At 71.3% G+C, this 13,605-nt stretch overlaps 3 protein-coding genes across 12 annotated transcripts; 1 reads left to right on the top strand and 2 right to left on the bottom strand.

Moving 5' to 3' along the window:
• Positions 1 to 1,683: 1,683 nt before the first annotated feature.
• SPINT4 (serine peptidase inhibitor, Kunitz type 4) lies at positions 1,684 to 3,303 on the top strand. Of its 2 annotated transcripts, none has more exons than XM_040575887.1 (3): positions 1,684 to 1,983; positions 2,165 to 2,338; positions 2,682 to 3,303. In XM_040575887.1, exons 1-3 carry the CDS (start codon positions 1,869 to 1,871, stop codon positions 2,966 to 2,968), a joined length of 576 nt encoding a protein of 191 aa, XP_040431821.1. In that variant the 5' UTR covers positions 1,684 to 1,868; the 3' UTR covers positions 2,969 to 3,303. The 2 variants fall into 2 exon arrangements, with proteins under 2 accessions (XP_040431821.1, XP_040431820.1); XM_040575886.1 differs by having other exon boundaries at positions 2,141 to 2,338.
• A 406-nt stretch (positions 3,304 to 3,709) lies between these two features.
• LOC121079036 (papilin-like) lies at positions 3,710 to 10,611 on the bottom strand. 9 transcript variants are annotated; one of them, XR_005824837.1, is made up of 16 exons: positions 10,276 to 10,604; positions 9,204 to 9,338; positions 8,793 to 8,933; positions 8,472 to 8,687; positions 7,930 to 8,079; positions 7,240 to 7,638; positions 6,914 to 7,063; positions 6,586 to 6,729; positions 6,240 to 6,383; positions 6,011 to 6,160; positions 5,611 to 5,760; positions 5,248 to 5,400; positions 5,043 to 5,162; positions 4,780 to 4,917; positions 4,146 to 4,518; positions 3,710 to 3,841 (listed from the first exon to the last, which is right to left on the bottom strand). XR_005824837.1 is itself a non-coding variant. In XM_040575883.1 (16 exons), the coding sequence occupies exons 1-16, from the start codon at positions 10,352 to 10,354 to the stop codon at positions 3,831 to 3,833; spliced, it is 2,757 nt and encodes a 918-aa protein (XP_040431817.1). In that variant the 5' UTR covers positions 10,355 to 10,604; the 3' UTR covers positions 3,710 to 3,830. The 9 variants fall into 9 exon arrangements, 2 of the variants coding, with proteins under 2 accessions (XP_040431817.1, XP_040431819.1); XM_040575883.1 differs by having other exon boundaries at positions 4,146 to 4,280; positions 4,387 to 4,518; positions 5,248 to 5,760; XR_005824835.1 differs by having other exon boundaries at positions 5,248 to 5,760.
• Positions 10,612 to 11,086: 475 nt separating this feature from the next.
• On the bottom strand, positions 11,087 to 13,552 carry LOC121079308 (WAP four-disulfide core domain protein 3-like). Its single transcript, XM_040576370.1, has 6 exons — positions 13,237 to 13,552; positions 12,972 to 13,109; positions 12,619 to 12,762; positions 12,038 to 12,178; positions 11,676 to 11,819; positions 11,087 to 11,491 (listed from the first exon to the last, which is right to left on the bottom strand). The coding sequence occupies exons 1-6, from the start codon at positions 13,550 to 13,552 to the stop codon at positions 11,481 to 11,483; spliced, it is 894 nt and encodes a 297-aa protein (XP_040432304.1). The 3' UTR covers positions 11,087 to 11,480.
• Between the last annotated feature and the right edge of the window lie 53 nt (positions 13,553 to 13,605).

Genomic DNA, 13,605 nt, shown 5'->3' with positions numbered 1-13,605 from the left:
CCCCAGTGCGGGGCTGGGCTCTGCGGGGCAGCTGGAGGTGGCTCCCAGGCCAGGCGGTGTGGAGCAGCCCGTGGTGCCCTGGCAGCTCTCTGGGCATTGTTCTGCCACCGGGAACAATCGCTGGCTCCCAAGGGACGTCCTGTGACTGGACATGGTCCACAGCCCTGTGCTGCTGGCAGCATGCATCCGTGTCTGGGGACTGAGCCTGGCCCAGGAGGGACGGTGGCCACCAGCCCCACACCTCGGTGGGGCAGCCGGGGTGCAGGGCAGGGAGCTGGAGGCCGCGTGGGGAATGGGTTCTGCCTGGGCACCGGTCCTTGCTGGAGCCGAGGTGGTGCCTGAGTCCCCGTCACTGTGCCAGAGCTGCCTCTTGCCTCCCGCTCCCGTCCATGGGATCCCAGGACCGGCCACAGCTCGGCTCTGCCTGTACCCGGATTCCCGTGGTGACACCGCCGGGTGGCACAGCCCCAGCACCGCCGGGTGGCACAGCCCCAGCCCCAGCCGCAGGCCCGCCCCGGGAGGTGCCGCATTCCTGGGTGCTCCCCGGGCCGCCCGGTCGCTGTTTCTGCCGGGGCGGAGGTCCGGCCACGCTCACCCCGCGCTGCTGCCCATGACTCAGGCTGCGCGTCCCCAGGGCCAGGGCAGGACGGGGCCCTCCACGCAGCTGCGTGGTGCCGGGCTTTTGGCTGCGCGGTTCCCTGACATCTCCCTCAGGCAAACCCCTGCCGTGCTGCGTGCCCCAGCTCCTCCGAGCATTGCCTCTGCTCGGCCCCGGCTCCGTCACCCCTGCAGGGGCTGCTGTGCAGTGCGATCCCAGCTGGTACGATCATCACCCGGGTAGAGGAGATGCCGCGGGGAGACAGCAGCAGGAAAAATGTAGCCTGGTAGATTTTGGCTTCGTGACCCTGCCCTCCTGCTGGGCGTGGGGCTGTGAGTTTCTGTGCAATCAGGGGATTTCCCGGGCAGCTTGGGGGCTGTGGGAGATGCGCAGAGGGCAGCCGCCGAGCTGTAGCCCTGGCAGCACCAAGGTGGGGGCCGGCACATCCCCACTCGTGTCCCCCATCCCTGGGCTGTGGCTGTGGTGAGGCTGGGCTGGGTTCCAGCCCCGCTCAGGCTTTGCCTCGTCTCTGGTGTCCAAAGCCTGGGGTGCTGCTGGGGGGGGTCTCTGACCTCAGCATTTGGGGGAATGTTACTGAAAAGCTGCAGTGGGGCAAGGGCAGGTCGGGGGCACCTTCCTCCGCACCCCACCCGGGTCCAACTTTCCTGCCTCTCCCTGCAGAGCTTTCCTCTCTCTCTGCTTCCCCGTGGGACAGTAATTACAGCAGTAATTAGGAAGACAATTATTCCTGCTGAATGGGAAGAGCTTAATCTGCTTCTCTCTCACTTTGCTGGTTTCACCCCACGCCCGCCCACGTGCGCTGGGTGCTGGGGGCCTGCCTGCCCTGAGCCCTGTGAGCCCGGTGCCGTGGCCAGCAGCCACGCCACTGCGAGCACCGCACCCGGCTGCGGGGGCGCAGGAGAAGGAGGTGAACAAGGCCTGGAGGGGCCCGTCCCTGGCTGACGGCTGCGCCAGGGCCGCAAGGGGCTGCGGGCGGGCACCGGGTGTCCCCAGCCTGGCCCTGGCACCCCGGGGCTGGGTGCCCCGAGGGCTGCAGCAGAGCAGCCTTCCCGTCCTACCGGTCCCCCCGGCTCGAGGGCTGCGGCTGGGATGCCGCTGGGGAGGCCGGGCCCTGCCTGGGTGCGGCTCGTTACCCTCACGGCAGGAATTAGCAGGACTTGGGCGCCAGCCCTGCTCCCTCCACCCTGCCGGCGCACCTTAAATCCCAGCCTGACGCACCCGGGGCCCAGACCCGGCCACCCAGGGCACCATGGCGCTGCGAGCCTGCCTCCTCCTCCTCCTCCTCGCGGCCCTGATCCCCCTTTTGGCACAGTCTGGCCCGACCCCGCGTGCGCCTGGAAGATCGGAGCCGGCGATGGGGACGGGTGAGTGCGCTGGGGCACGTCCCGGGGGCAGGGATGCTCTGGGTGCTGGTGCTCCCCGCTGCCCGGCGTGGTGCAGGGTGACCACGGGGCTGGGGCAATTGGGGTCCTGCTGGGGTCCCGGGGGGCCGCTCAGCCCCCGCTCCGTGGCCCTCCCCAGCATCCCGGCCGCTGTTTCCTGCAGAAAAGCCTGGGTACTGCTACCACATCCCGGAGGTGGAGAACCTTCTGGACAAGGACTGCAGCTCCTGCCGCAAGGACACCTCGTGCTCCCACTGTGCTGGTGATGCCGACTGCCCCGGTGCCACCAAGTGCTGCCCCAGCAAGTGCGGCTACACGTGCCAGGAGCCGGTGCTCGGTGAGGGCTCAGCGGTGCCGGGCGGGGGGCTGGTGCTGAGCCGCGGGCGGCCGGTCAGAGGGGCGAGCCCAGCACGGTGGGAAGGGCTCCCCGGTGAGCCGGGCTCGCAGATGCCCGCCCCGTGGGCCGCCCCTGAGTGGGGTGAGGGATGCGGTTCCCTGGGGAGGGTGGGCGCAGACTTGGCCCTGGGTACAGAGGGGTTCGGTGCCGCGTGGGGTGGGACCCCTGCATAGATCGCTCTGCCGGGCTCCTGGGGGCCCAGAGCAGACCCTGCCCCGCTGGGCAGCGCTGAGCCTGGCGGGGTCCCCGTCCTCGGCTCACCTCGGACCCTGCGACCATGCAGACTTCTGCTACCTGCCCTCCGTCTGCGGGAACTGCAAGGCACTCTTCATCCGCTTCTTCTACAACGCGTCCAGCCAGCGGTGCGAGGAGTTCATCTACGGCGGCTGTGGCGGCAACAGGAACAACTTTGAGACGAAGCGGGAATGTTTCCAGGCCTGCTCCCACGCCGGTAACCAGCCGCACCGGCAGGGCCCCCCCCGGGCTGTGGGGCCGCTGCTGCCCCCCGGGGCGATGCTCAGCCCGGCCCCGCTCCTGACCCGGCGCCTTTCAGCCCCAGGTGCCCGGTAGCACCTCCTCGCCTGCGCCCGGCCCCTGCCAGGCAGACGCTGCTGCCTGTGGGCACGGCCCCGTCCCCATCCCCATCCCCGTCCCCATCCCCGCAGGGAGCTGTTTCCCGTGGGGCTGGTGGTGGCGGGTGCTGCTGCCCGTGGTGGCCGTGCTGGGGACCGTGGCTTGCCCAGGGACATCTGCCTGCCCGAGGGCAGGGATGTGGTGCCCACAGCAGCCTGGCTGTCCCCTCCTGTGCCATGGCCATCGTCGTCATCATCATGTCCTGCCAGGACGAGCCCAGACCGTCCCCTGGGGCTGTGAAGCTGTCAATACAAGGACAGGTCCTTTGATGAGCAGGTCTGGGTCTTGTCCTTCCTGCCGCAGGTCTCGGATCCAGCAATCCCAGCACAGCTCCTGCTTGCATCTAAATTGGTTTCCACGCCTAGTTCTGCCCTCGAGCTGCAGATGTGACCCGGCTGGGCCCTAAAGCAAGCTAACGGTGGAGAAACATCCCCACCTCGGTGCGGGGTGGTCCCCGTGCTGCCCCCAGCTCTGGGGCCGGCCGGGCTGGGCTGTGCATTGCTGAGCTCCTGCGGCCCCAGGGGCTTGTGCAGCGTCCCCTGCCCAGCCAGCCCTGAGTGCGCCCCAGCACCAGGGAAGAGAGAGCCCCAGCCCGTGCCCCTCTGTGGGCAATGCGGGGACTGCGCTGGGGGCTGCCCCGGGCCAGGCCTGCAACGCGGAGACATGGAAGCAGCTGGAGACGGCGAGCACGTGCTTTATTGCTGGCAGCGGGAAGAAGGGGACAGGCCAGTTTGGGGCCATGACCACCCAGTGTCCCGGAACGACGGCACCTTCCTGCCACAGAGCTGCTGCTCTCCCGTCACGCAGCATCTGGAGGGGAGGTTGTGTTTCAGGGAGCCCTGAGGCTGCAGGGGCGAGAATCAGCAGCCAGGGTCATGGCCGAGCACTGCCAGCACCGGTGGGGTTTGAGCATGGCCGAGAGAGCTCCCTTCTGCTCCACGTCCGTTTGGGTCCCCATGCCCCAAAGGAGCACTCCTGCCCGGAGCTGGCTCTTGCTGCCCCCACGGTGACACTGAGCTGGGCCCCCCAGGTCTGCGGCCCTTTCTGCCTCCCCCCAGGGGCTGATGGCCCGGTGTGCCTCCTGGTGATGGCACCTGCTCCGCGGCCTCCTCACCGTTAGGAACCCGCGTGCAGACGTGGCCGCAGCCGTTGCTGCAGCACTTCTGGCCCCAGGGACACTCCTCGTCAAAGCTGCACAGGTCCGAGCACGTCCCGCCGTCCCTGGGGATGGGGCACGCTCCCACCCTCCCTGCAAGGCAGAGCGCCCACCGTGGGGCACCCCTCACGTGTGGGGCACCCCGCCACGGAGCACCCTGTGGCTCCCGGGGCAGGGCTGGGCCACGGCTGTATCTCACCTCCGGGGATGTCCCTGCAGACACGGCCACAGCTGGCGCGGGTGCACCTCTGTCCCCGGGGGCACTGCGAGTCGGCGTCACACTCCTCCGTGCACCGTCCGTCGTGCTGTGGCACCACGGCCACGTCGCGCTCTGCAGCAGGAGAGGAGGTCACCTGGCAGCTCCGGGCCGAGGCCGTGCGCGCTCATCTCTTGGGTGGAAGGGGGGGAAGGTGCCAGGGGCGGGGGCAGGTAGCAGCCCCAGGGCTGGGTGGTGTGGGACCGCAGTGGGCACAGCCTCAGCAGCCCCAGCACGTGGCTCCAGTGCGGGGTCCCTGGTGAGGGAGCGCCACGATACTCCTGTGGGAGCCCCCAGGCTCTGTCCCTGGTGGGGTGCCCCAGGCAAGGGGCTCACCTTCGAGAGAGGCAGGCGTGCAGACGTGGCCGCAACCGTTGCTGCAGCACTTCTGGCCCCAGGGACACTCCTCGTCGAAGCTGCACAGGTCCGAGCACGTCCCGCCGTCCCTGGGGATGGGGCACACTCCCACCCTCCCTGCAAGGCAGAGCGCCCGCCGTGGGGCACCCCTCAACGTTGGGGCACCCATCTATGGGGCACTGCACTATGGCCCTGCTGTGCTGGGCACCCCACAGCTCCCAGGGCCACTAGCTAGCGCCCACCTCCAGGGATGTCCCTGCAGACACGGCCGCAGCCGGTGCTGGTGCACCTCTGTCCCTGGGGGCACTGCACGTCGGTGTCACACTCCTCCATGCACTGCCCGGGGGCTCTGTCCTGGCTCTCTGTGGGCACAGCCGCCTGCAGTCACCCACAGCCGGCTGCGGGGCTGGTGGCTCGCTGCCCACCAGGCACAATGCTCCCCGCTACCTCCGGGCACGGCCACGGCCACGCACGCCCAGGCGCAGCCCGTGCTGCAGCACTTCTCGTCCCGCTGGCAGGCGCTGTCGTCCAGGCACTGGCTCCCGCGCCTGCGCCGTGGGTCCCAGCACGGCTCTGCCCGGGGGCACTCCCCGGGGTGCTCTGCGGGAGGGGGGGCAGGGTGAGGGCAGTCCCCCCAGATCCAGCGTTGGTCATGCTGCTGCCCTGTGCCCTGTGCCCAATGCCTTGTGCCCTGTCCCCAATGTCCTGTGCCCCGTGCCCGGTGCCTTGTGCCCTGTGCCCTGTGCCCTGTGCCCGGTGCCCCGTGCCCCGTGCCCGGCGCGGAGCTGGGGCCCGGCTGCTCGCGGTTACCCCTGGCAGGGCGCTTGCAGCGCATGGCGCAGCCGGAGAAGCAGCACTTCTCCTGCCGGGGACAGTCCCTGTCGTGGCCACAGGCGTCCTCCTCCGTGCACAGCTCCGATGTCTGCCGTGGCCTCACCTTTGGGCACTGGCCAGGTTTGTCTGAAAGAGAGGTAGGAAGCGGGGGGCAGCAGAGCCACGGGCAAGCTTTCCCATGGGGAGCGGGCTGCAGATGTCGCTGTCCCGGTCCTGTGAGGCCACTCCGATGGCCGCAGCCCCGCGCGCTGTGCCCTGAAGAGGTCTGAGCACCCTCCGAGCGCTGGGCCCAGGCCACGGCAGCAGCTCCCCGCGTGCTGCAGGAGGCTGGGCAGGAGGCTGGGCCCCGCACCCGGCCCCGTGGCCGTCCCCTCACCTCGTTCTGGAGCCAGGCAGACCCGGCCACATCGGCTGCTGCTGCAGCACTTCTCGTCCCCTGGGCACTGCCAGTCTTCTGCACAGGAGGCCTGGCACGGGGCCCTGGTCCGCGGTGCCGCCTCGGTCAGGGGGCAGATCCCCGGTTTCTCTGGAAGGCAGGAGGCAGTGCGGCTGGGGGAGCCTGGGGGCGATGGTGGGAGCCCAGCAGGGTGCCTGGCGGCTCCAACCTTGGGCCGGGCGCAGGCACACGTAGTCACAGCCGCGCAGGCAGCACTTCTCCGTGCCGGGGCAGTCGGCGTCTCGCTGGCACCATTCTCTGCAGTCGTAGCTGGGGAACAGCCCCGCGCTGGCTGGGCAGAAGCCGGCCTTCCCTGCAGGGCAAGGTACGGGGTGGCAACAGCAGGGGATGGCTGCAGGGCACTCTGCAGTGCGGCCACCCCATGGGGACACAGCCCCGGGTGCACGAGCACTGCATCCCGGGCACAGGGGCACCGCAGCACGATCCTGCCCCACAGCAGCCCTGGGTGCTACGGGCATGGCGGGGCTGCAGAGAAGCTGTCCCGGCTGCCCCACCTGTGCCCTCTGCACCGCACCCCTGCATGCACCAGCCACGGCAGCACGTGTCCCTGCCGCTGCAGTCCCTGTCACTCCAGCACCTTGTCCCCTCCTGCCAGCCTGGCACAGCCGCAGGGGCCCCGCGAGGCACAGGGCTCAGGGCTGCATGTGGGGCAGGGAATGTGACCAGGGACCGGGACACGTCTGACCCCGCCATCAGTGCTGCCCCACCTGCTGCCCCAGGACTGTCCCATCCTGTCCCATCCCCATCCCCATCCCGTCCCGTCCCGTCCCGTCCCGTCCCGTCCCGTCCCGTCCCGTCCCATCCCATCCCATCCCATCTCACTGGCCGGGGCTGCAGGCAGGCACTGGTGGCCGCAGCTGCTGTTGCAGCACTTCTGTGAGCTGGGGCAGTCGCTGTCACCTTCGCACTCCTCCCGGCACGGCCCCGCCAGCTCCGGCAGCACCGCCGGGCACTCCCCGGGTTTGGGTTTGTCTGGCGGAGCAGAGCGGGCGTGAGGCTTCAGCACCCCTGGGCACAGGCAGGACACAACCCGCTGCCCTGCCCACCCCGGCGTTCTCCGGCCATACACCACCGTCCCCTCCCCGTCCCGTCCTGCAGCCCCCGGCCCCGCCGTGCCCCACGCAGCCCGGGGCTCCCCGGCCCCTCACCGTGGCCCACGCACGCCCGGTGGCACGCTGCCCGCGTCCCGAAGTTGTTGGGGTTGCCCTCGCAGCCGCCGTAGGGGAACGTCTCGCACCGCCCGGAGGTGACGTTGTAGAAGAAGCGGAGCTCGCGGCCGCCGCAGGGTCCCGGCGCGGCGGGGAGGTGGCAGGTGTCTGCGGCACCGTGCCCTGAGCCGCGCCGCGGGGAGCCGGGGCTCTGGCGCGGCACACGGCTCCGGCTGGCCCCGCAGGAGGCCTCACCCTGCAGCGGCTCCAGGCAGGCCGGGCCGCAGCCCAGCGGGCAGCACTTCTTGCTGCCCAGGCAGTCCTTGTCCTCCAGGCACTGGAAGGAGCAGGGGTAAAAGAGCCCCTCCGGGGCTGCCGTGGGGCAGGTGCCGGGTTTCTCTGCAAGGCCAGGGGTGAGGCTGCGCCCAGGGCACCCCAGGGCAGTGCTGGGAAACCTGCCTGCGCCGGACCCTCCCCGGGCAGTGCCCTGGACCCCTCCTCGTGCCTCATCCCAGTCCCCCCCCACCTGCTCCCTCCCGGTGCTGGGGGCCACGGGCAGGAGGCTGCCAGCGGGGCGCGGGGAGCTGCTCTGTGGCAACGGGGATGGGGCACGGAGAGGGACGGGGATGGGGGCCAAAGGGTGCCGGGTGCGCCGGGACGGTGCTGGGGGCTGTGCCAGCAACCATGTACCTTCTGCAGGAGGGGTGCAGCGGAGCCGGCACTCACGGGGACAGCACTTGTGCCAGCCGGGGCACACCGAGTCGTTGGTGCAGAGGGGGGGCTCCAGGCGGAGGCAGCGCGTGAAGTCCCGGGGGCACGTCCCCGGCTTCTGTGGCTCCCCTGCGGCAGGATGGGGGTGTCAGGGCAGCACCGGGCTGGCTCCAGCCTCCTCAACCCTGCTCTGCTCCGGGGCTGGAGCTGGGTCCCCTCCATGGGGGACGGAGGACTGGGGAGGGGAGCACAGCCCGGGGGGGCTGCAGGGGCTCTGCTGCAGCTCAGCCTCTCAGGGGTGGCAGCCTAGCTCAGGGGAGGCTCTGCATGGGCCCCATGCAGTGGGGCCCCTCCAGGTGACAGTGGTGGACATCCCTGAGCACCCCAACCACCACGTGCACCCCTTCCCTGCCGCCTCTCCTTCCCACGGGACAGCCCCCCACTGGCAGGGGCTGTGAGCCGCCCACGCTGCACGAGGGGGCCGGGGACCCCCAGCCCACCATCGGTCCCCCCCTTGTCACCCCCGTGCGTCTCCTCCGCCTGGCTGAGGCTCCAGTCCACCTCCCCGGGGGGGGGGAAGTCGCTGCTGCCGTTCCCCAGCGGCGTCACGCAGCCGAGGCCGCAGCCGGTGAAGCAGCATTTCTGGTCCTGCGGGCACCCTCTGTCATCGCTGCAGGCGTTGGGACACGGCGCACGGAGGGGCCCGGCCGGGAGCCGGGGGCAGACGCCAGGGTGGGCTGGGGAGCGGGGCTGCCTGAGCGGGGGGGGGCCGGGTGACGCCGACCCCCCCCCCCCCCCCCGGCCGGCTGCGGACCCAGGCACCGGGCCGGCCCTGTCTGTACCTGGCAGCGCTGCGGCGCACCGCCGGTGGCAGCCCACGGTGCAGCACTTCTCGCCAGCTCCGCACCCGCTGTCGTCGGCACAGCTCTGGCGGCACAGGGCCGCCCCCGCTGCCCCTCGCCCCGGGCAGTACCCGGGGTGCACTGGTGGGGAGCGGAGGTGTCAGCCTGCGGCCACGTGTGGCCACCCTGCGCCGTCCTGCGCCCACCCGCCGAGGTGCTGCCGGCCACAGGGCAGGGCAGGAGCCCCACGGGGCAGCAGCCTGGTTTCCTTCACAGCACCGGGGACAGGGAGAGCTGGGGAGGGTCCCCCAGGAGCCCCCCCATGCTGTGATGTGGTGAAGCCTCCCCGAGATGTGGCCATGCCCCCGTGCATCAGCCGTGGTCGGTGTGACCGAGGGCTGGGACCGGTACCTTTGCTGGGGATGGTGCAGGCTCTCACGTCCCCGTCGTGGCAGCACTTCTCGGCCCCGGGGCAGGACTCGTCCGCCAGGCAGAACACGTGCAGGGCCTCCCCCGCGGCCCCCCCCGGGCACACGCCTTCCTTGGCTGCAGCGGGGCGGGACAGAGCCCGGTTCACCCCTCGGGAGAGGGAACCTGCCCCCCACAGACAGTGCCCGTGTCCCCCAGGCTGCCGGGTGCTGGGGGCACGGCCACGGGCTGTGTGCCCGAGGTGGGGACGGATGGCACTGCGGCTGCCCTGCAGGGTAGAAAGCTGCGGCCCCCCCCGGCCCTGACCCCTGAAACCTCGCTGGTGGGGAGCAGAGCGGACCTGTGCTGGTGCCACTGGAGCTGCAGGGAGCTCCCCTGGCCATGCTAGGGGAAGCCAGCCCAGGGCCAGCCCTCCCAGCGGTCAGGATCCATCCCCAGCGTCCTGCTGCTGGGCACAGCCTCGCTGTCGGGGCTCCCCGGGGCACCCTGCGCTCCCCTCGGCTGCTCTGGGAAAGCCCCTGCCCGTGGCCGACGCTGCCCACGCCTGTGTGGGGCTCCTGCCCGCTGCGCCGGGGGATGCCTCGAGAGCAGCAGTTTTTGCAAACATCCCTCGCCTGCTCCTGGCAGCGCTGCACTGTTTGGGTTGCAAACAGAGACGCTGCTGGGAGGGTTTCACTGCAAACAGCAGCTGCTCCGTTCAAACAAAGGAAACTTTCCATTATCCCGACGGAGGCGTCAGGAGAGAGCTGCAGCTGGGCTGCTCTGCCCCAGCTTCGTCCCGCGCAGGGCAGGACAGGGGCACTCCAAGAGTCTGTGTCCACCACGTGTGTTACCTGCAGGGCTCCCCGAGGCAGCGGGGCCGTGGTGTGGGCTCTGCAGCCACCTGGGCTCCCATCCCCGTGCTATTGGGATGAGGGCTCGGCTGCCCCAGCCTCATGGCAGCATAAGCCAGAGAGGGACAGAGGGGGCGGGGGGGCAAGGGGAGTCAGGGTGCAAGGAGCCAGCCCCGGCTGCCCCTGCCCAGCTGCTGCTGGGTTTCCCTGTGGGCACTCACCTCCTTCCTCCCCTGGTGCAGTGCCTGGCTCTGCCCCGAGGATGAGGAGGCCCAGGAGGAGGCAAACCCCTGGGCTCATGGTGCTGCCGGGGGCGTTGCGAGTGTCCGGCGCTGAGACAGGGCTGGGTTTAAAGTCTCTGGCCGGGGTGCTGGGGGTGCAGGGTGGCTACAGCCCGGCTGGCCCCGGGGATCCGGCAGGCGAGCAGGAGGAGGGACGTTCCCAGAACCCGCGGGCGCCCCGCCAGCCGGCCCGCTTATCTCCAGCCGAGCCGCGCTTTCGGGTCAGGATGACCCCTGGGGACAGGACAGGGACAGGACCCGGGTGGCTGAGGTTGTGCGGGTGCTGCCCCACGGCGCAGTGCCCTGTCCTGCCGCAGCCCTGCCCGGGTCTCTCACAGCCCCCCCCTTGCCCCTCACCCCCTGAGGGTGGGGGCCACGGGCAGACCCTAGGGCTCAGCCCCTGCACGGCAGTGGGGGCAGCCGGGGGCTCTGCTGGCTCAGCCCCTGCGGTGCCGCCCCACAGCCAGGCTCTGCCTTCCTGCATGGCACTGCTCGGGGCCTGGGGAGCCCTGGGGAGCCCGGGGAGGCGGCAGGGTGATGGGTTTGGATGGGACAGGGTGGGGAGCAGGGCCTGCGGGGCCCTGGCACGTGGGGGCTGCTCCCTGCCCTCTCTCCAGGCCGGGTGCTTCATCTGCCCTGCCTTCATTTCCAGCCAGACTTTCACACTTTGGGATGCAAATGAACCCTTCCTTGGTGCAAGGAATCTGAGTCAACAGGTTTCTGGCACTCCTGTCCGTGACTGCCGGGACGGCAGCGATGTGTCCTGGGACCCGTCGGGGTGGTCACGGCGGGGTGGGGGTGCCCAGGAGGCGCCCACATGGGAACGGAGCCTCTCCCTGCCCCGCGGCTGCTGGAGCTGCGCGCCCACCACGGCACCTGCCTGCACCCCCCGGCTGCCTGCACCACGCCACCCCCCAGCAAACCACGGGGACGGCCAGCAGCCGGGCTGCCAGGAGCTGCTTTATTCTGTTTCAGTACTTCCAAGCAGACCGGGGGCACCTGCGCCCTGCACAGGCTGGGCAGGCGCAGCGGGAGCGGGAAGTGGGGCTTCGCCTCGCGCCTCTGGCTCGTCACGGAGATGTGATGGCACGGGGTGGGAACGGCCCCAAAACGGCAGCTCCCCGTGCCGCCCTCCCCAGCCAGGGCTAGGCTGCGCCTGGGAGGGATGGACGCAGTGGTCAGTGCAGGATGAGCGCCCCTGTCCCGAGGGCAGGGGGAGCACGCAGTCCCCCCTCTGCCCCCCCAGGCTGGATCTCTGCAGCCTGGACCCCCACACGATGCCGGGCTGCTGGGACCGCGCCGTGCCTTCCCCTGCGGGCAGGGTTTGGGGCTGGCCTTACCCTGCAGCGGGGGGACGCACGCCCGGCCGCAGTCCCGCAGGCAGCACTTCTGGCTGGGGGGGCAGTCCTTGTCCTCCAGGCACAGGATGAGGCACTCGCCTGCTCCGACACCGGCGGCTGAGGGGGGACAGAGCCCAGGCCGTGCTGGGCGCACGCGGAGAGAGGGAGCGGGTGAGGGAGCTGCCCTGCCCGCTGGGGGGTGAGCCCCTCGCCCCCCCAGGAGGGGCAGGGTGAGGGGCAGCTCCCAGAGCGCTGGGAGGGCAAAAGGGGTGCTGGACCCAGCAGGGAGGGGGTCAGCATGGCAGGGGACAGGATGGGGACGTGGCGGGGTCTTGCCCCCCCCGTGGCACTGGCGGCTTTACCCTCGGTGGGCGGTTTGCAGACGTGGCCGCAGCCGGTGGAGCAGCACTTCCTCGCCCCAGGGCAGTCGCCGTCGGTGTCGCACAGCTCCTCGCAGGGCCCCAGGGAGCCCCGCAGCACCACGGGGCACACACCGGGCTTTGCTGCAAGAGAGCGGCCCCGAGCACCATGGCCCAGCCGTGCCCATGGGACCACGGCCTCGGGGTCCAACCAGCACCCCCATCCTGCGCCCCCCCGAGCCCAGTGCCAGCCCTGCCCTCTGCTGTCCCATGGGTCTGCTCCTCGGGGACATGGAGGGTCGGGGCCGTACCCGGGCAGACGTGCAGCCCCCTGGAGCCACAGCTGGGGTGCAGCCATCGGGGTGCCTGGACGGGTGCCACCGTCAGCTCTGGGCACTGCTGCTGGAGCGTGCCCGCAGGCACAGCCACGCACCCGCTGCTGCACTGGTGAGGAGCCGTGCACCCCCTGCCTGCAACCAGGGGGCTGCAGGGCCTGCGTGGGGTGTGCACAGGTGTGCACGGAGCGTTCACACCCGGGCGGGGGGTGCACAGTCCCTGCGGGGGGCAGGAGGGCCGGGGGGTACCTGTGTGCGGGGAGGTGCAGGCCAGGCCGCAGCCGGAGAAGCAGCACTTGCGGTCCCCGGGGCAGTCCCTGTCGTCAGCGCAGCGGCTGGGGCACGCCGCCGCACCGCGCCGCGCTCGCTTCCGCGGGCAAAGGCCGGGTTTGGCTGGAGGGGGGCAGAGGCTCAGGGAACGGCTTGGAGCCTGCTGGCCCCCCAGCACCCGTGCCCCCACGCAGCGATGGGGGGGCTGTGGACCCACGGGTCTGCCACACGGCTTTTCCAGCCCAGCGCGGGGCAGCCCCCAGGCTCGGGCAGGGACGGCTCCTGCGGCCACCATCCCTCTGTCCCCAGGGGCCGAAGGGCCGGCGCCTCACCTGGCTCTGCTGGCAGGCAGCGGGCGCAGCAGCTGCGGGCGCAGCACTTCTCCGCAGGGCCGCAGGCGGTGTCGTTGCCGCAGCTCGCCCCGCAGCTCGCCCCGCTGGGGCCGGCACGGGGGCAGTAGCCTGGGCTCTCTGCGGAGGGAGACGCTCAGTGCACGGCGTGCCGGGGAGCGGGGCTCGCCCTGGGCAGCCCACCGACTCCGGCCCCTGCCCTGCGGCCGGCAGCCCCCCATGCCCCGTCCCTCACATCTGGCCGTACCTGTGGCAGGGAGGAGGCAGGCGCGGACCTCCCCGCGGCGGCAGCACTTCTCGGCCCCGGGGCAGCTGTGGTCGGAGAGGCAGTACAGCCTGGTGAGGCGCAGGGGGCCGCTCCCCGCTGCCGGGCACTCTCCTGCTTTGCCCGGGGCCGGCGGGGTGGCAGGCGGCTGGCGGCCCCGTGGGGCACGGCGTGGCGGCGGGCTGGCAGCAGGGGCAGCGCCATGGTCCCCTGCTCGGTGCTGCTGGGCTGGGGCAGGAGGAAGCTCCACGTACAGGGTCAGGAGCAGCAGCACGAGGGTGCCAGCGCCTGGCATCATGGTGCTGCAGGGGGCCGTGCCACTGCGCCCCGCCAGCTGGGATTTAAACCCTG

This window comes from Cygnus olor, chromosome 16 (genome assembly GCF_009769625.2).
Source record: "Cygnus olor isolate bCygOlo1 chromosome 16, bCygOlo1.pri.v2, whole genome shotgun sequence".
Classification (NCBI taxonomy): domain Eukaryota; kingdom Metazoa; phylum Chordata; class Aves; order Anseriformes; family Anatidae; genus Cygnus; species Cygnus olor.
This window is presented reverse-complemented; position numbering and strand designations above follow the sequence as displayed.

Excerpts from the sequence above, each read along its gene's own strand:
- SPINT4 (XM_040575886.1), top strand. The coding sequence starts at position 1,869 with ATGGCGCTGCGAGCCTGCCTCCTCCTCCTCCTCCTCGCGGCCCTGATC. Across the intron at positions 1,984-2,140 it reads GGAGCCGGCGATGGGGACGG|CATCCCGGCCGCTGTTTCCT; the intron begins GTGAGTGCGCTG and ends GGCCCTCCCCAG. Across the intron at positions 2,339-2,681 it reads GTGCCAGGAGCCGGTGCTCG|ACTTCTGCTACCTGCCCTCC; the intron begins GTGAGGGCTCAG and ends GCGACCATGCAG.
- LOC121079036 (XM_040575883.1), bottom strand. The coding sequence starts at position 10,354 with ATGAGCCCAGGGGTTTGCCTCCTCCTGGGCCTCCTCATCCTCGGGGCA. Across the intron at positions 5,761-6,010 it reads CTGCCTGGCTCCAGAACGAG|ACAAACCTGGCCAGTGCCCA; the intron begins GTGAGGGGACGG and ends CCTCTCTTTCAG. Across the intron at positions 4,918-5,042 it reads CTGCAGGGACATCCCTGGAG|GGAGGGTGGGAGTGTGCCCC; the intron begins GTGGGCGCTAGC and ends TCTGCCTTGCAG.
- LOC121079308 (XM_040576370.1), bottom strand. The coding sequence starts at position 13,552 with ATGATGCCAGGCGCTGGCACCCTCGTGCTGCTGCTCCTGACCCTGTAC. Across the intron at positions 13,110-13,236 it reads CTGCCTCCTCCCTGCCACAG|AGAGCCCAGGCTACTGCCCC; the intron begins GTACGGCCAGAT and ends CTCCCTCCGCAG. Across the intron at positions 12,763-12,971 it reads CTGCCTGCCAGCAGAGCCAG|CCAAACCCGGCCTTTGCCCG; the intron begins GTGAGGCGCCGG and ends GCCCCCCTCCAG.